Source organism: Cnephaeus nilssonii, assembly GCF_951640355.1.
Source record: "Cnephaeus nilssonii genome assembly, chromosome: 19".
In the NCBI taxonomy this organism is placed as follows: domain Eukaryota; kingdom Metazoa; phylum Chordata; class Mammalia; order Chiroptera; family Vespertilionidae; genus Cnephaeus; species Cnephaeus nilssonii.
This window is the reverse complement of record NC_137090.1, coordinates 48314534-48335393: the sequence shown is the minus strand read 5'-3', so window position 1 is coordinate 48335393 and position 20860 is coordinate 48314534. Positions and strand designations below refer to the sequence as shown.

At 46.3% G+C, this 20860-nt stretch overlaps 1 protein-coding gene across 1 annotated transcript; it reads right to left on the bottom strand.

Annotated features, from left to right (window-relative positions):
* Positions 1–7151: 7151 nt before the first annotated feature.
* CENPV (centromere protein V) lies at positions 7152–20587 on the bottom strand. The gene is made up of 5 exons (XM_079797955.1): positions 20139–20587; positions 13342–13440; positions 11490–11559; positions 8542–8656; positions 7152–7550 (listed from the first exon to the last, which is right to left on the bottom strand). Exons 1-5 carry the CDS (start codon positions 20501–20503, stop codon positions 7426–7428), a joined length of 774 nt encoding a protein of 257 aa, XP_079654081.1. The 5' UTR covers positions 20504–20587; the 3' UTR covers positions 7152–7425.
* Positions 20588–20860: the final 273 nt, after the last annotated feature.

The window sequence follows — 20860 nt, the reverse complement described above, 5'->3', positions numbered from 1 at the left end:
GCATGTAAAATAATGTTTATTGTTAACACTCATTGTAAAGCAAAAACTAGAAACCCCAATTTCCATGAAAAAAAAAAAGTTAAATAAATTATACCCATACTATGCAAGAATTCTATGTAACAGCTAATAATGAGGATATGTCTACTGAGGTTTCTAAACAAAAATGCAGTTGTTAGAACAAAAGGTGTAATGTGATGTCATTTATGTTTTTAAAAGACACACAAAACTGCCCTGGCTGGAGTGGCTCGGTTAGTTGAGCACTGGACCCATGAACCAGGAGGTCACAGTTCAATTCCCAGTTAGGGCACATGCCCAGGGCTTCAGGCTTGATCCCCAGTAGGGGGTGTGTAGGAGGCAGATATTTCTCTCTCTCCCTCTCCCTTCCTCTCTCTGAAATCAATAAAACATATATTTTTTAATTTTTTAACAATGATAGATAAAATTTGTATTTTTACATAATATTGCAATTAGCAAGGTAGGGGTGATATACCAGAGGGAACATTCACTGTATAATATACTCACGTTTTACCTGTATAACTTATCAACTCCTTCTACCTTAGTCGGAACAAGGTTGTCTGTCAACAGGTTGTCAACGACTTGGCAGAGACGGTGACCACACGGAACCCCAGTCCATGTGTACAGCTGTCCCCCCTTACCTGCAGGGGAGATGATTAACACCCCAGTGGACGCCCGAAACTGCGGAAAACACCAAACCTTTTCCTGTACGTACACATCTATGATAAAGGTTAATTTATAAATCAGGCACAGTAAGAGGTTAACAATAACCAATAACAAAGCAGAAAATTATAACAATACTAGAGGCCCGGTGCACGAATTTGTGCACAGGTGGGGTCCCTTGGCCTAGTCAGCAGTCGGGGCCAATCGGGGCCAGCCAGCTGTGGGGAGGGACCACAGGAGGTTGGCTGTGGGAGTGCACTGACCACCAGGGGGCAGCTCCTGAATTGAACGTCTGCCCCCTGGTGGTCAGTGCGCATCATAGCTACCGGCTGGTCATCCAGTCCTAACGGTTGCTTAGGCTTTTATATATACAGACTAGAGGCCTGGTGCATGAAATTCATGCACGAGGGGGGGTGTCCCTCAGCCCTACCTGCACCTTCTCCAATCCAGGAGCCATCAGGGGATGTCCTACTGACAGCTTAGGCCCACTCCCCGTGGTTCTCTGCTCTCTGCAGGGCCTGGCTTCTTCGCCGCCGCTACGGCCTAAACCAGCAGTCAGACATCTCTCTCGCAATCTGGGACTGCTGGCTCCTAACCCCTTGCCTGCCTGCCTGCCTGATTTCCCCTAACTGCTTCTGCCTGCCAGCCTGATCACCCCCTAACCACTCCCCTGCTGGCCTGATTGCCCCCAATTGCCCTCCCCTGCCAGCTCGATCGCCCCCAACTGCCCTCCCCCGCTGAACCGGTCGCCCCCAACTGCCCTCCCCTGCAGGCCATCTTGTGATGGCCATCTTGTGGTGGTCATCTTGTGATGACCTGAAGGCAGCCATCTTGTGATGACGTCGTGCGAGGGCGTCGCACCACCAAGGCTTTTATTATATAGGATACAGTAATAAATCTTATGTAAATGTGGTCTCTCTTTCTAAAAATATCTTATTGCACTGTACTCTCCCTCCTTCTGATGATAAGATGATACATGCCAACATGATGGGAAGAAGTGAGGTGGAATTTTCCATTTAATACTTTGGGACTATGGTTAACCATGAGTAACAACCCACAGAGAGCCAAATCATGGACAGGGGGAACTACTCAATTTCCTCTCGTCTCTTTTCCCCTTATCTAGTCTACCTCACAATCATTTTGATTGATTTTCCTAAAGCAAAGAGCAAATTTATTAAGATTTGCCATGATGCCCTAGCTGGCTTGGCTCAGTGGGTAGAACGTCGACCTGAGAACTGAAAGGTCCCAGGTTTGATTCTGGTCAAGGGCACATCTCCGGGTTATGGGGCTTCGATTCCCAGTGGGAGACTTGCAGGAGGCAGCCAATCCATGATTCTCCATCATCATGGATGTTTCTCTCTCTCTCTCTCCCTCTACCTTCCTCTCTGAAATCAATAAAAATATATCCTTAAAAAATAAAAAAGATTTGCCATGATATATATACTCGATTTGATAATGAAAGGACTGCTGCAGGAAAGTTAATTTGACTGTAGCATGCAGGAAGCAATGTGAAGCACGGAGTGGGGCAGGAAACCAATCAAAAAGTGTTCAACAGGGGGCTGGGAGGATTGGAGTGGCTGGGAGATTAATGGGGGGGAAAGGAGGGCCTATGTAATACTTTCAACAATAAACGTTTTTAAAAAATGAAATATGAAAACACTTATCCTTAACCTTTTGCACTCGGATGTCGAGTGTGACTCAACACGGTTAGCATCAGTAGCAGCTCGTATGTCGAGCCACACTCGACACGTAGTTTCACTAAATTAGAGAGATTAAAATTACTCTTTGAATGTATCAAAAATTTAAAATATAAAAAAATCCAAATAAATAAGTTTGTATGAAAAGAAACTCCAGTTTTTTATTCTACTGCCGCACTTTGTAAAATCTGGGGTATTTAAAAAATTAAATCCCGAGTAGAATAAAGGAATCGAGAAAAAAGCAAGCGAGTGCAAAGGGTTAAAAAAAACAAACAGTGCATAACAGGCTGGGCTTTCTTTATCCTGTTCAAAGCTGTTCAGGGACCCCAATACCTGTAAAATGAAGGACAAATTCCTGAGCCTGATATCTAGGACAGTCCAGTCTGACTTCAACATACTTTTCTGCTCTCTCCTATTACTTCTTCCATCACAAGTATCCAATTCGCCTGCCATTAGCATGTGCCCATACCTGTTCATAGTTACTTCTCCCTTCTATCTTTCTAAATCTTGCTTCCTTTAAAAATGTAGATTCTAACTTGTTGTCTAATGGGTACAGAAGTTAAGTTTTGCACAACAACACGTTCTGGAAATTGGATGCACAATGTGAATGCATTTAACACTATTGAACTGTACACTTAAAAAACATTAAGATGGGCCTGGCTGGTGTGGCTCAGTGACTGAGCGTTGACCTATGAACCAGGAGGTTGCAGTTCATTTCCCAGTAATTTCCAGGGCACATGCCTGGGTTGAGGGTTTGAGCCCAAGTGGGGGATGTACAGGAAGCAGCCGGTCAATAATTCTCTCTCATCACTGATGTTTCTATCTCTCTCTCCCTCTCCCTTCCTCTCTAAAATAAAATAAAAGTATTATTTTTAAATGTATATAAAAAAACAACAATTAAACTTCCTGGAAACTAATGAAAATGAACACACAACAACCCCAAATCTCTGGGACACAGCAAAAGCAGTCCTGAGAGGGAAGTTCATAGCACTACAGGCATACCTCAAAAAAAAAACAAGAAAAATTTACAATAAACTATTTAACCCTACAATTTAAAGAACAAGAATGAGAACAACAAGAAAAGTCCAGAGTAAATAGAAGAAGGAAAATAATAAAGATTAGAGCAGAGATAAATGACATAGAGGAGAAACCAAGATGGCGGCATAGGTAAATACCTGAAATTGCTGCCTCGCACAACCACTTCAAAAGTACCACTAAAAGACAAAACAGACATCATCCAGAACCACAGGAAGGCTGGCTGAGTGGAAATTCTACAACTAGAAGGGAAGAGAAAAGCACACTGAGACTCAGAGGAGGTGCGGAAGTAAAGTGCGGAGGTACGGAGGTGCATGTGCGAAAAGGGCTGGCAACTGAGTACTCGGCTGTCTTTCTCAATCCAGAGGGAGACACAAGCTCCCGACTGCTATGAACTCCAGTTCCGGGCGAGACTCTGGGGACCCAGACTCATACGGGGAGGAACTGGACTGTCTGGCAGCGGGCGGAACTTGAGGGCAGCTTTCTCTCAGAGGTGCTTGCAGCGATTACCAAGGGACACTGAGACCCAGGGGCCTCTTAGGGCAGGGCTGACGAGAAGCCATTGCTGTTTGCTCCGCCCTGAGACTCCGCCCCATCCAACTGAGCGCAGAGGCTTTTGCATATGAATGGCCCGGTCCTTTGAAATCTAAACTTACCTAACAAACTGCAGCTGGGTCAGAGACCCAGAACATCCAAAAGAAGGCTCAAGGCCCCACAGCAGCTTGCATTGCTTCACAGCTGGGCCTCATGTGGGCACCTCCAAACCCCAAACAAAGAAGAGGAATCTGCAGATCTCTCCGTAACTCCTGCTGGGTGGCCTCAGACAGAGGCTAAATTAGCACCTCCTTTGAGATCCAAGAGCCAGTGTACCCAGGGGTCAGAGTAGGACCATCCAGATTACAACTCCTCAGATGCATAAGGGACACTCTCAGGGGGCAGACTCAGTGAGCACCAAAGCCCCACTAAAGTAAGTCTTGCCTCATAAGGGTGTCTCCAGCACAGAAGTTCTTCCATCGTAGACAAAGCTGATCCTCACGCCAATTGGCCTGGAGGTCAATTCCTCCCAGTGATACCAACAACAATCAAGGCTTAACTACAACAAGACAGTCCACAAAGGGGTGCACAAAGAGTGTCCACCTCAGGTAACTGGGGAGGCTGAGCCACTGGGCCCTATAGGACACCTAACACACAAAGCCACTCTATCAACACAGGGAAGCAGCCAAAATGCGGACACAAAGAAACAGGTCACAACTGAAAGAAATGGAGGAAAGCAAACTACTGGATATAGAGTTCAAAACCACAGTTATAAGGTTTTTTAAGAATTTTCCAGAAAAGGCCAATAAATTTAGTGAGATCCTTGAGGATATGAAAAAGGACCAACTAGAAATTAAGCATACACTGACTGAAATAAAGAATAATATACAGAGATCCAACAGCAGAGAGAGGATCGCGAGAATCAAGTCAAAGATTTGAAATACAAAGAAGCAAAAAACACTGGAAAAGCATAAAGAAAAAAGAATCCCAAAATATGAAGATAGTGTAAGGAGCCTCTGGGACAACTTCAAGCGTACCAACATCAGAATAATGGGGGTGCCAGAAGAAGAGAGAGAGCAAGATATTGAAAACCTATTTGAAGAAATAATGACAGAAAACTTCCCCACCTGGTGAAAGAAATAGACTTAAGTCCAGGAAGCACACAGAACCCCAAACAAAAGGAATCCAAAGAGGACCACACCAAGACACATCATAATCAAAATGCCAAGAGCAAAAGACAAAGAGAGAATCTTAAAAGCAGCAAGAGAAAAACAGTTAATTACCTACATGGGAGCACCCATACGATTGTCAGCTGATTTCTCAACAGAAACTATGCAGGCCAGACGGGAGTGGCAAGAAATATTTAAAGTGATGAATAGCAAGAACCTACAGCCAAGATTACTCTACTCAGCAAAGTTATCATTCAGAATTGAAGGGCAGATAAAGAGCTTCACAGATAAGAAAAAGCTAAAGGAGTTCATCACCGCCAAACCAGTATTATATGGAATGCTGAAAGGTGTATTCTTTAAGAGGAAGAAGAAAAAGGTAAAGATAAAAATTATGAACAACAAATACATATCTATCAACAAGTGAATCTAAAAATCAAGTGAATAAAAAATCTGATGAACAGAATAATCTGGTGAATGTAATAGAATCAGGGGCATAGAAAGGGAGTGGACTGACAATCTTCGGGGGGAAAGGAGTGTCAGGGGTGCGGGAAGAGACTGGACAAACATCATACACCTATGGATGAGGATCGGGGGGAGGGGGTAAAGGAATGGGGTGGGGTGGGAACTGGGTGGAGGGGAGCTATGGAGGGAAAAAGAGGAACAACTGTAATAATCTGAATAATATAGATTTAATAAAAAAAATGAAAGAAATGGCATAGAGACAAAAAATATATAAAAAAACAATGAAAACAAGAGCTGGTTCTTTGAAAAGATAAATAAGATTGATGAACCATTAGCCAGACTCATCAAGAAACAAAGAGAGAGGACCCAAATAAATAAAATCAGAAGTAAAATGGAGAAGTAACAACTGACACCACAGAAATATAAAAGATTGTAAGAAATTACTATGAACTACTATGTGCCAACAGGCTGGACAATATGGATGAAATGGACAAATTCCTAGAAAAATACAATCTTCCAAAACTGAATCAGGAGGAATTAGAAAACCTGAATAGGCCAATAAAACTAATGAAATAAAAGCAATAATCAAAAAAGCCCCAGCAAACAAAAGCCTGGGTCCAGACGGACTCACAGGGGAGTTTTATCAAACCTACAAAGAACAACTAACAATTCTACTCCTCAAACTGTTCCAAAACATCCAAGCGGAAGGAACACTTCCAAGTTCTTTTTCTGAGGCCAGCATTATCCTAATTCCAAAACCATATAAAGACACTACAAAGAAAGAGAATTACTGGCCAATATCCCTGATGAACATAGATGCTAAAAGCCTCAACAAAATATCAGCAAATAGGATCCAGAAATATATTAAAAAGATCATATACCATAACTATGTTCATTCCAGGGATGCAAGGCTAGTGCAATATTCACAAATCAATAACATGATACATCACATAAACAAATTGAAAGACAAAAATCACATGATCATATCAATAGACACAGAAAAAGCATTTGACAAAATCCAACACCCATTTTTATAAAAACTCTCAGCAAAGTGGGAATAGAGGGAGCATATCTCAACATGATAAAGGCCATAGATGACAAACCTATACCCAACATCATACTCAGTGGGCAAAAACTAAAACCATCTCCCCTAAGAACAGGAACAAGACAGGGATGTCCGCTTTCACCCACTCTTATTCAACATAGTACTGGAAGTCCTGGCCACAGCGATCAGACAAGAAATAAGAGGCATCCAAATTGGAAAGGAGGAAGTAAAACTCTCATTATTCGCAGATGACATGATATTGTACATAGAAAATCCTAAAGATTCCACCAAAAAACGACTAGATTTAATAAATGAAATTGGCCATGTAGCAGGATACACAATCAACACCCCAAAATCTATGGTTGTTTTGTACACCAATAATGAATTCTCAGAAAAGAAACTAGACGAACAATCCCACTTACCATTGCAACAAAAAAATTAAGATACTTAGGAATAAACTTAACCAAGGCGGCAAAAAACTTATAATCAGAAGCAAAATCAAAGGACAAAGAAAATGATAAATCCCTGTAACCGCTTTAATATTAAAATATTTATTTTTCTAAAAGATCACACAAAAGTTGGGAAGAGAAAGAGGATGCCAACTAGTCTACGTGGAAGTCCGGGCTGACGAGGACAAAGAGCTGCCTAAGGAAACGTAGCTGGAGCCGAGGGCAGAGCGGGAGCTGGCGGCCGCCTGGGCCCGGCGCCTGGGGCAGCCACGCTCTCCGGCACCACGGAGCGCGGAGGGGGCAGCCACGCGGTGGCCCCGTCGTTCCTCCTTTCCAGAAAGGGAGAAGGCAGGCGCTCACTCTTTAGACATGTTCTTGATGGTCTTGTGCTCCTTCATGGCCTTCTCCCAATCGCTGCCATTGAATTCCTCGATGACCATGCTCCGCACAGTGCCCTCATCCAGGCAGTGTGGGGCGATTCCTGGGGGGGTGGCACAGAGAAAGGGGTCTCCTGTGTGAGGGAGACCAGGTGCTCTACTGGCTCTTGGACAAACCCACACCTGCAAGCGTCACGGGGCTGCATGTGAGCTCACAGGGTCCTGCTTACTTTCCTCGTCTCTGACACGGGGATCAGACTTCCGCAGCCAGGGGAGGCCACGGCTGGCCAACAGGCAGGACAGGCTGAGGACAGAGAGCAGAAAGACTCCGCCTGGGGCAATCTGACTGACAGCCTGCAGAATTCCCAGGCCTCTTCTGGCTGAGACAGGTGCTTCTAAGCATTGAATGCCACCCCATCGGTACAGGAGTTGACACTGTCCCAAAGCCTTCCTGTGCCTCGAGGTGGGAGAAAGGCGTCACACACAGGAACAGACAGCAGCTGCTCTGAGAAACGGGCAGAAGAGCAAGGTGCTGCATGCCCTCCCCACCGCGAGGCACAGGCCGGTCACGGCCCAGCTGCCCCGTTCTGGAGGCTGCGCTCCACGGGAATAAGACCCCTCAGGGACGTCCTCACCGCTGCTTCGATTCACACGGCAAGTGCGTCACTCTGAACAACCGTCTAAAGGTTGTTTCTGCCTTCAGATCAAGGACCGGAAGAGGGACTTGGGGGGGTTCTCCTGTTTCTATTTTGAACAAATCAAAAAATTTGAATGGCATTATCAATGCTCTTCGTTCCTGCCTCCTTATCCCTTTAACCCACCATCGCTACCCCCTTCCCACAGCCCCCATCTCCCCCCTGCTCGCTGTCCCCTCAGAGCCAGCCCCGTGAGGCAGCTCTGGCAGCACCAGGACGAGGTCAGGACGGGCTGGCATCTGACCGACCAGAGCCAGCGTCTGTTCATCTGAAACGGGCATGTGGAAGGGTCTCCCACGCAGGGGCAAGCCGAGCACGCAGCGCCCACCTTGCTAACCAGCATTTGCCCCGGCAGCCGGTGACGGGGAGTGCCCCGAGCTGTGCCGTTTCCTGTACTCACCGAAGCCGCCGGGGTTGGAGCGGGGGGTGTAGAAGCTCTGCACCCCACATCTCTTACAGAAGGTATGCTGCGCCTTGTGAGTGTTGAACGTGTACGTGGTTATGCTCTCCGCTCCCTAAGGGAAAACAGAGACAGGTGTCCTCTTCTACAAAGAGACGTTTTTTTCTCACTTAAAAAATCTATCTTTTAAAAGGCTCAACGGGTTAGGGAGCCGTCTGTAGGGCCCTCGGGAGGAGGAGGACACGTCCGATCTCTCAGGGAACCACCTGCACCGCCAGGAGACTCGTCGTGTGGATGGGCCCGTGCTGGGGAAGGGACAGGTCATGCCTCCTCGCAGGCCAACTGCACACAGAGCAGCTCAGCCTCAGTGTCCCCGATTCACAGCCAGACAGCCTGTGGGCATCAGGGCGGGAAAACGCCTGCTCTCCAGGCCCGAGTGAGTCCACAGCTCAGCTTGCATTAGGGACTGGCTCTTTACGTCCCCAAGCAGCGCTGCTAAAGGTCTTGAGAAAATAGTCGACTGCAGCTGAATTCATCTGTGAAGAACAAACTAAGAAAAGAGTATTTGCCAGACATCAGAGACAAAAGACTAATTTCCCAAATGGATAACAAATGAGAAATTGGACAAAGAACATGAACAGTGTCAAAAAGAAAAAGAAAAAGAAAAACGAAAGGAAAAAGGAAAGGAAAAAGGAAAAGGAAAGAAAAGAAAAGGAAAGAAAAGAAAGAAAAGAAAAGAAAAGAAACGCCTGGCGGGAGCTCAGTTGGTTAGAGCATCGACCCAAAATACAAGGTTGAGGGTTTGATACCCAGTCAGGGCACCTACAAGAATCAACCAATAAGTGCATAAATAAATGGAACAAGAAGTTGATGTTTCTCCCCCTCCCCCCTTCTTCTCTCTCTCTCTCTCTAATCAATAAATAAAAATTAAGAAAAAAAGTAAATAGCTCTTTAACCTGTGAAATGATGTTTACACTCATGAACTGCAATGAGGCATTTTTCACTGTCAGGCGGGCAAATATAAAAGTAGTTTAACACAGTACTGAGGAGTATGTGGAGGACCATCACTCACTCAATGGACCAGTTGTGAGAATATACACATATACACTGGTAAGTTCTGACATCAAAATTTTAAATGAACATCCTTTAACACAGCAACTCCACTGCTAAGAATGTCTCCCACAATGAGAACTCCATGTTTGCAATGACATATGCACATGGATATTACAGCACTGTCTGTAAAGGCTGAAGACTGGACAAACTGAAAACGTCCGCCAACAGAAGACTAGTTAAAGCAATTACGGACACATAAAATGGGATCCTCTGCAACTTTCAAAAAGAATGAGGCAGTTCTACCTACAAATACTAATCCGGAATCTTCTCTTTGCTGGGGAACTCCTCCACCCCGCACCGCCACCTTCATCCCTGAGAGCTGAGCGCCGGAGGGACCTTTCCTACCAATCTACTCCAGCCCCCGCGGTCATCTGTCCTGTCGCTCTACTTCCCCTCGTTCACAGCACGATGGGACTTCTTCTCGCTTAGTTCTTCTGTATCCCCTCTACAGACTGTCAACTCCGAGACGGACTGTCTGCCCTGCCCAGGGCTGGGCTTCAGTGGCGCAGTGCCTGCACGCAGCAGGTCTCCCCTAAATACTTGCTGAATGAATGGATAAGTTCTGTCCTGACTTTTTTTTAAACACACAATATGGACATATAATGAACCACTGCACTGTGTATCTGAACCTAATATAATGTCATGTGTTAATTTAAAGTGAACGAAGAAGCCCTGGCTGGCGGCTCGGCTGGTTAGAGGTCGTCCGGGTGCACCTGGGATGTGGGCTCGACCCCGGGGTCAGGGCACATGCGAGAACCACGAGTGCATAAATAAGTGGAACAACAAATCCATGTCTCTCTCTCTCTAAAAACCAATCAATAAACATTTTTTAATTAAAAAAAATAAATACAAAAAATATATGTAAGCAGAAACTTGCTCCTTCAACAGGCTGGAGCCGGAGAAGAGAAAGGCTCTGGAGCCCCAGAAGAACGCACTGATAAGCAGGCCCCGGAGAAAAGTATCCGTTCAAGACCCAGGGCCCCAGCTGCACCCGCCGGTGTCTTCAAACACCGTCCGCCCTGGGTGCCAGGAGCACCGGGGACCTGGCCGCGGCCGGCGGCCTCTGAGGGGAGTGCGCGGGCAGCCCTCGGGACCGCCGGGGAAGACGGGAGACAGGTCTGCTGCCCGCCTGTCCCAGCGCCCCACCACTCGCATGAAGGACCAAGGGCTGACAAGCAATAGGAGAGAAATCAGCCCCCAGTACTGGTAGTGAGTCCCTCACTGCCCAGGGAGGCAGGGACCCACGCGCTTGTTCTCTTAGTCTGTCCCTGGGCTGCAGACATCGAACAGGACGAGAGCCCAGGACCTGGAGCCGGAGGACGGGAGGGACAGGGGGACACTGCACTGCATACATGCATGTCTGTCCCTTTCAGATGCTGCCCCAAGAACAAAATAAAGTCCCACAGTAATAAAGTTTAAAATTCTTATATCATATTTTTTTCACTGGAAAATGCTAAAGTCACTTATAAAACAGAAAATAAAGTAAAATCCTACTTTGACAAAAGACAAAATACATACTTAGATGTATTTATCTGTGTAGAAAATCATGCACAAGCATATAACCAAAATATTAACAGTGATTACCTTCAGTTGATAGGATCTGGGTGATCTTATTTATTTGAAAATGTTTCCTCAGTAATATCAAATAAGCATCCAAAATATAAAGGAAAAAATAACAAAACTTTTACGAATAAACATGAAGCCCGGGTGACCAGGGAAATGACCGCCCAGAGACGCCGTGCTGCGCTCCTTGTCCCCTCGAAGTCCCCGGGGTCTGCCGTCAGCGGGGACTCACCACTGGGCTCTGCATCTTCAGCCCTGCTCTTAGCACTAACCTTCAGGAGCTTGAAGCGAGAAGCAGGAACAATGAAGTGTCTGTTCTGCTTCTTCTTGCAAACACTGCAGCTACAGAAAGACAGAGCAAGTCCCGGTTGTGAACAGCCCTCCGCACCCTGAGTGCCAAGGGGCCCAACCTGATAAGATCTGAGAGCTGGCTGCCCCGGAGTGAGGCCTCTTCCAGCACTCTCCTGGGAAGGGGAAGCTCGGGCAGCGAACTGCCTGGGTCTCTGCCCGACGCATCCCTTTGAAGACCCTGGCTAAGAGAACATCGTGTCTGTTACCCACCCCCACTTCATTACCGGGCAGGGAGCTGTTGCGTTCTAGACACACTGATACCAGGCAAAGCTACAATCTTCTACCTCCGGGAGAGCCACACCAAAATGGACAAGAAAGATTACGTGTCCCTCTTTGCTCATCACAGCAAGCCTAGCTCCAAGTAAAACAGGTCCTCAGATGACCTCTGTGGAACTAAATCTAAGCCCTCTCTTTTCAGTCCACCTTTTAAAAAAATTATAATTTAGTACAGAATCCTCGATACGACAGAGCCTCTAATCCTCTGTACAGAAGCCGTGGAGCTTCTTCAGTCTGGACTCCACTGTGAGTAGCCTGGTCAGGTCCATGGTATTATTTTCACATAAAACTCAGGGACCACCTAAGGACAAAGGTCCACAAGACGGAGCCTGTCTTGTTCTGTCACAATGCCAGGGACGGCGCTGAAAGCAGACCCTCCACCTGGAAGAACCCAGCGAGAGGGCCTGAGCACGCCCCCACCCCCCACCCCCCAACTCTGAAGACTCTGCCCAAGGCATTCATTCAGTGCCCAGACCAACCCGCTTCAGCTACCACAACCCCACCCACCAGTCTGGGGGGTGACTCTCTCAGGTACAAGCCAGAGGACCCTGCTCTGTGTCACCTGAGTGGTACTGTAGAAGTGCTATCTATCTCTCTCTCTCTCTCTCTCTCTCTCTCTCTCTCTCTCTCTCTTTCACTCACTCATGCACACACACTCACATACAGAGCAGACTCAGTTATTTTTAGCCTCCATTTAAAAAAAAAATGTTATTATTAAAAACTTCTAGCCCTAGCTGGTTTGGCTCAGCAGATAGAGCATCAGCCTGCAGACTAAAGGGTCCTGGGTTTGATTCCAGTCAAGGGAACATTCCTAGGTTGCAGGCTCGAACCCTGGCCCTGGTCAGGGTGTGTAAGGGAGGCAACCAACCAATGTGTCTCTCTTGCATCGATGTTTTCTGTCTCTCCCCCTCCCTTCCACTCTCTCTAAAAATCAATGGAAAAATTTCCTCAGGTGAGGATTAACAACAACAAAAACACAAAAACAAAAACAAAATGAAACTTCTAGCCCCGGCCAGTGTGGCTTACTTAGTTGGCTGGAGCATCGTCCTGTGCACTGAAAGGTCACAGGTTAAATCCCAGTCAAGGCACATACCTGCGTTGCAGGTTCAATCCCTGGTTGGGGCTCCTATGGGAGGCAGCCGATTTATGTTTCTCTCTCACATCAATGTTTCTCTCTCTCTCTAAAAATCAATTAACATGGGAGGGGGGGTTAATGACAAATATGTGATACCTTAATCAATAAAGTAATTTAAAAAAATCAATTAACGTATCCTCGGTGAGGATTAAAAACAAAGTTTTAAATTAAAAAACACACAAAACTTCTAGTACACACAACAGGAAAAAGAATAGAACAATGAACCCTTATATACGTATCACCTGAGTCCAACAATTATCAACTGTCTGTTGTTTCATCTATCCCCAATGTCCCGGAAAAGCTGAAGCACTGTGCTTAACTCGGAATCCTCTCAAACCAACTTGGGAAGAGAAAACACTCACTTGCAGTCGAAGATGTGCAGGTCTGCCGAGGCCCAAACTTCAAAGCGAACGGCTCCACAGTGGCAGCCTCCTGTGTGTTTCACCAGGCCCTGGTATTCGCTACATAAAACAGAAAATCAGAAAGATAAGAATTTCTGAGGCGTAGCAGATCTACCTAACACAGAGTCACAAACCCAAACAGGCAGCCAAAATGAAGAGACAAAAAAACAACCCACAAATGAAAGAACTAGAGAATTATCCAGCAGAAGAAATAAATGAAAGAGAGAAGAAATTTATCCTACCTAATAAAATGGTAATATGTAAATTACCATCACTCCGCTACGCCCACGATTGGGCCAGAGGGAGGCGCAGGGGGCAGGACTCGGGGTGGCCGGGGTAGCCGATTGGGCCAGCAGGACGCTGAGCTCGTGTCAACGCGAGCTCAGCATCTGCGCCATGGCTGTGCTGCGGAACAGAAGGGGCCTCTGGGACAGCGAGCTCACGTCCCGCCGCGGACCATCAAAAGCGGGGGAGCTGGGTGCCTGTCTGCTCCGGCACCAGTGGACAGGCACCCAGCTCCACCGCGATCGAAAGCGAAAGCGTGTAGGGGACCCTACACGTGCATGATTCAATCATGCACTGGGCCTCTACTCTGATATAAAGTTCAGAAAAATGATGGTAAAGATGATCAACAGCATGAGAAATGATATAGTAACTATGAAAACAGAAATAAAGAATGACATAGCACAAATAAAAAACACATCGGAAGGAATACATAGCAGATCAGATGAAGCTGAGGATCGAATCAGTGAATTAGATGACAGGATTGAAAAAAAAAAATCACTCAATCAGAGAACTAAAAAGAAAAAAACAATTAAAAAATGGAGGACAGCTGTGGGATAACGTGAAACGTAACAATAGTAGAATACCAGGGGTGCCAGAAGAGGCAGAAAGGGAGAAAGAGATAGAGAACATGTTTGAAGAAATAATGGCAGAAAACGTCCATAACCTGGTAAAGGAAAAAGTCACACAAGTACAGGAGGCACAGAGAACCCCAAGCAAGAAGAACCCAAACAGACCCATGCCCAGACACATCATAATTAAATTTCCAAAATTAAAGACAAAGAGAAAATCTTAAAGGTGAAATAAACAGTTTCCTGGACAAAAAAAAAAAAAAAAAGGCTAAAGGAATACATCATCACCAAGTCAGCATTACAAGAAATGCTAACAGGACTGCTGTAATGAGAAGAAGAAATTGAGAGAGAAACCTGGACATACAGAATTAAAATGGCAATAAATAAGTACCTATCAACAATAACCTTAAATGTAAATGGATTAAATGCTCCCATCAAAGATTAGGTTAGATGAATGGTTACAAAAACATGACCCAACTATATGCTGTCTCCAATAGACCCACCTCAGAACAAAAGACATACACAGGATGAGAGTGAAGGGATGGGGGAAAATGGAAAAGAAAAAAAGCTGGAGTAGCAATACTCATATCCGACAAAATAGACTTCAAAATGAAGGCCATCTCAAGAGACAACAAAGGTCACTACATAATACTAAAGGGATGGATTAAAAAACAGGACATAATCCTGGAAAACATATATGCACTCAATATAGAAGAACCTAAATATATAACAAAACTTCTAGAGGACTTTAAGGGAGAGATCAACAACCAAGTCATAGTAGGGAACCTGAACGCCCCTCTGACTTCACTGGATAGATCTTCCACACAAAAACTTAGTAAGGAAACAGTGACTCCAAAGGACACACTTTTGATTAGATGGATTTAATTGACATTTATAGACCATTTCACCCCAAAACTGCAGAATAGACATTCTTCTCAAGTGCAAATGGATCATTCACAAAGATAGACCACATGTTAGGACACAAAACAAGTCTCTACAAGTTCAAGAAGATTGAAATTATATCAAGCATCTTCTCAGAAAACAACTACCGTAAAAACTCCCAAAACATTCAAATACATGGAGGCTAAGTAGCAAGTTATTAAACAATGATGGGTTACCACTGAGATCGAGAAAGAAATTATAAACTTCCTGGGAAGAAACAAAAATGAACACACAACAACCCAAAATCGCTGGGATACAGCAAAAGCAGTCCTGAGTTCATAGCATTCCAGGCCTATCTCAAAAAACAAGAAAAATTATCAATAAGCTGTTAAACACTACAACTTAAAGAATTATAGAGAACAACAAGAGAAGCCCGGAGTAAGCAGAAGAAAGTAAATAATAAAGATTAGAGCAGAAATAAGTGACATAGAGACTAAAAAGAAATACAAAAAGCAATGGTTCTTTGAAAGGATAAACAAAATTGATGAACCATTAGCCAGATTCATCAAGAAACAAAGAGAGAGGACCAAAATAAATATAATCAGAAATGAAAGTGGAAAGTAACCACAGACAACACAGAAATACAAAGGATTGTAAGAAAATACTATGAACAACTATATGCCAACAGGCTGGACAATGTGGATGAAATGGACAAATTCCTAGAAAAATACAATCTTCCAAAACTGAATCAGGAGGAATCGGAAACCTGAATAGGCCAATAACAACTGAGAAAATTGAAGCAGTAATCAAAAAACTCCTGGTAAATAAAAGCCCGGGTCCGGACGGCTTCATGGGGGAGTTTTACCAAACATTCAAAGAATAACTAACACCTATCCTCTCAGACTATTCTAAAAAATCCAAGAGAAGGAATACTTCCAAGCTCCTTTTCTGAGGCCAGCATTACCTGACTTACAAAACTAGATGAAGACACTACAAAGAAAGAGAATTACTGGCCAATATCCCTGATGAACATAGATGCTAAAAGCCTCAACAAAATATCAGCAAATAGGATCCAGAAATATATTAAAAAGATCATACACCATGACTATGTTCATTCCAGGGATGCAAGGCTAGTGCAATATTCACAAATCAATAACATGATACATCACATAAACAAATTGAAAGACAAAAATCACATGATCATATCAATAGACACAGAAAAAGCATTTGACAAAATCCAACACCCATTTTTATAAAAACTCTCAGCAAAGTGGGAATAGAGGGAGCATATCTCAACATGATAAAGGCCATAGATGACAAACCTACACCCAACATCATACTCAATGGGCAAAAACTAAAACCATCTCCCCTAAGAACAGGAACAAGACATAAATGTCCGCTTTCACCACTCTTACTCATCATAGTACTGGAAGTCCTGGCCACAGCGATCAGACAAGAAATAAGAGGCATCCAAATTGGAAAGGAGGAAGTAAAACTCTCATCATTCGCAGATGACATGATATTGTACATAGAAAATCGTAAAGATTCCACCAAAAATCTTCTAGGTTTAATAAGTGACTTTGGCAATGTAGCAGGATACAAAATCAACACCCAAAAATCGATGGCTTTTTTACACACCAATTATGAACATTCAGAATGAGAAACTAAACAAGCAATCCCATTTACCATAACAATAAAAAAAATGAAAATACTTAGGAAATAAACTTAACGAAGGAGGCAAAAGACCTGTATTCGGAAAACTACAGGACATTGAAAAAAGAAATAAAAACAAAGAGAAGAATAAACCGTGTTCATGGATTGGTAGAATCAACATCATTAAAATGTCCATACTACCCAAGGCAATCTACAGATTCAATGCACCCCCTATTAAAATACCAACAGCATACTTCACAGATATAGAACAAATAATTCAAAAATTTATATGAAATGAAAAAGAACCCCGATTAGCTGCAGCAATCTTGAGGAAGGAAAACAAAGTTGGAGGAATCACAATACCAGATTTCAGGTTATACTACAAAGCCACCGTAATCAAAACTGCCTGGTACTGGCACAAGAACAGGCATATAGACCAATGGACCAGAACACAGACCCCAGAAATTGACCCGAGCCATTATGCTCAGTTAATATTTGACAAAGGAGGCAAGAGCATACAATGGAGTCAAGAGAGTCTCTTCAATAAATGGTGTTAGGAAAATTGGACAGGTATATGCAAAAAAACGAAACTAGACCACCAACTTTGACCATCCACAAAAATAAACTCAAAATGGATGAAATATTTAAATGTAAGTCAGGAAACCATAAAAATCCTACAAGAGCCAGGCCGGCACAGCTCAGTGATTGAGCGTTAGCCTATGAACCATGAGGTTATGGTTTGATTACGGGTTCAGTTCCTGGTCAGGGCACATGCCCAGGTTGCGGGTTCGATCCCCAGTGTGGGACATGCACAGGAGGCAGGTTTCTATCATGGAGGTTTCTATCCATCTCTCCCTCTCCCTTCTTCTCTGAAATAAATAAAAATAAAAAATGCAAAAGAAAGAATTCCAAAAATTTTGGGACAAGGTCAGGTGGGGTTAGGGGTGGGAATTCTAATCCCACCACTCAAACATTTTTATTTATGTCAAATATTTACTAAAAATGTTTACCAACCAAGTGCACTGCAGTGGAAAGAGAGCAGTAAACAAGATACAGCAGATATGGTTCCTGGCCTTACGGACCTTAAGTGGCCATCAAATTACCCAAATAAAAAAAGGTTGGGGATTGAAATGACTGTGATAAAGGTGGTACAGGCTGCTATGGAAAAGAAAGACAATGGGAGCCAGCTGAGTCTGAGGGTTCAGAAAAAAGCCTTCTGAAAAAGTAACAACAGCTCTTACCATTTTGCTATATTCTCCTCCAGTATTTTCATATACATGACTTTTTACAAAGCCATACATACACATTACATACAATTTCAATCCTTTAAAAACTTATATTTAGCCAGGCCCTTAATTGAACATGACTAGGATGTGATAAATATCATCAAATTGCTTTCTAAAAGAGCTGGACAGTCTTATCAGTAATGAATGGGAAAACATTTCACTGTACCTTCTCAAGCAATAATTACAGGAAAAAACAGCTTGCAGTTTTAATCTGCATTTATTTGGTTATTAGGGAATGGTTAAAAAAGGTGAAGGGGGAGGGTGGGAGGGTATCAACCAAGGATCTTGTAAGCATGTATGCATGGCCCACAGACACAGACAATGGGGCAGGCTGGAGGGGGCCAATGGGGGGAAAAGGAGACATATGTAATAATTTCAACAATAAAGAATTATTAAAAATAATTTTTTTAATAAAAGGTGAAGGGGGTCCGCGGGCATGGCTCAGTGGTTGAGCACCGACCTATGAACCAGGAGGTCATGGTCAGGGCACATGCCCAGGTTGCCAGCATGCAGGACGAAGCCAATCAATGATTCTCTCATATCATTGATGTTTCTATCTCTCTCTACCTCTCCCTTCCTCTCTGAAATCAATAAAAATACATTTTTTAAAAAGTGAAGGGGAATAAAATAAGTCATGGGGATTTAAGGTACAGCACGGGGAGTAATAACACAGTAACTTTGTAGGGTGACCAAGTTATTATTAAACTTGTAGTGATCACACCATAAGGTATTTAAATATCGAATCACTATGCCGTACACTTGGACCTACTATATTGTGTCAACTATAATTTTTAAAGAATTGTAAAGACTGAATGTTTTACCATGTTTCTTTACAAGTTGAATCAGTAATTGTACATTCCTTTCGCATGTTAGTTAAAATGGTGAGTTTTGGGTTTTTATAAATAAAAAAATATTCAGTCCAAAACGACAAAAAGTGAAGCACACAGAAAATCAAATAGTCCGTCTCTGAGAAGACTCATTCTCACGAAGAGAATTTCTTCTGGAACAAAGACAAGGGACATTCTTATTCAAGGAATACTCCCCCGTTAGCCAATAGCTTTTTCCTAGGGTTTTGATCTTTTTAATTCATAAAATAACCGACACGGAGACATACTAGGGTGCTAAAATCTGGCTCGGTAGTACAACCGTTCTACCGCCTTTGGGGAACACAGGCGGACCTCGCGGCGGTGACAGGAATGGTCACCCCAACATCGCGGGCCCGGGAGTCCTCCTCCGGCCACCGGAGGGGCTGGGCTCTTCCTGCAGCGCCAGGGCCGCGCGGGCGGGAGCGGCGGGAGGAGCACAAAGACCTGCGCATCTCCCGCACCCGCCTTCCTGGGCCCCGCACCCGCCTTCCTGGGGCCCCGCACCCGCGATCCTGGGGCCCCGCACCCGCGATCCTGGGGCCCCGCACCCGCCTTCCTGGGGCCCCGCAGCGCTTCCTGCGCGCTCTTCTCGGATGCAGACCCCCTCCCCGCCACCCGCTCCCTCCCAACCAGCGCCTGGAACAAAAACGGGATTTCGCACCCCAGTTTGTTCAAAACTTACGTTGAGCTTTTCCTGCCCTCCTTCCCCGCCACCCCGCTCCAAAACACCTGCGCAAACACGGACAGCGACCCAGGCGAGAGGAGAGCCCGGGTTTACCCCTTCCCGGCGCCCTTGGCCGCCGAGACGAGAGCAGCGCCCCCGGCACGAGGGCTCTCCCGGGAGAGACCAGACCCCGCTTCGCCGCGCGTCCGCGCAAGGGCCGAGGCGGCGCCCCCGACCTTCGGGGAGCAGCCCCCGCCCAGGCAAGGCCGCGCACCCCGTAAGGCAAGCGGCGCGGCCGTTGGGATTCGGACCGAGCCCGGTGTCCCCGGAGAAGGCGCGGCGGTCACAGTACGGGTGCGACGCAGAACAGAAAACCTGCCCCAACCCGCAGCCGCAGCCCCGACCCCCGCCCCGCTCCGGGCCCGCGCCCCTCCCAACCCCGACCCCCGCCCCCCCCCCCCCGGCCCCGCAGCCCCGGACTCCCCCCCGGAACCCGCCCCCCCCGCAGCCCCGGGTGCCCCCTTCTTCCCCCCGCTCCCTCCCCAGCACTCACAAGGTGTCCAGCAGCAGCTTAGCGGCGCCCTCGAAGGTGAGCTTCTGCCGCTTCTGGAACGTCTCCCAGCGCTCCCGCTGGTCGCCCAGGTCCAGCGCGGCCACCGAGGACGTCGGAGTCGCCGGGATCGGAGGCGGCGGCAGCGCCGGCTCTGGCGGCGGCTCCCCGGGGCCCGCCTCCTGGGCCCGCGGCGACGACGGCCTCGGCCGCTGCTTCGCCGCCCGGCTCCTGCCCCCGGTTTGGCTCGCGGGGCGCTGTGCGCGGGTGTCGCCGCGAGCCGAGGCGGCGGCGGCGGGAGCCCGGGAGGCGCCGGGCCTATTCTGCCCGCGCGGCTGGGAGGACGCGCTCCTCCTGGTCGGCCGCATGGCTCCGGCAGACTGGCGCGCAGGCCTCGCCGCCCGCGCGTCCCCGCAGCCCGCGCGCGCCCCTCACCACCCAGCAACCGGCACGCCCAGGGGGCGCTGCGCCCGCCGGCCCGGGCCCGGCCCCGGCCCCGGCCCCGGCCGCCGCACCTGGCCGCCCAGCTGCGCCCCAAAAGGAGTGTCAGCTCGCCCGTCGGCCTCGGCCCTCCACCTGCCAGTGAGTGCGTCCTGCAGGCCAAACGGGCCCGCACCTCGGGCCTAGGCTCCCGACACCCGGAGCCTTGGCACCTGCGGAGGGGCCTCCGTCCCCGCTGAAGCCTCGGGGCGGCTTACCTGCCTGGCCTACGTGGTCTTGGGTCA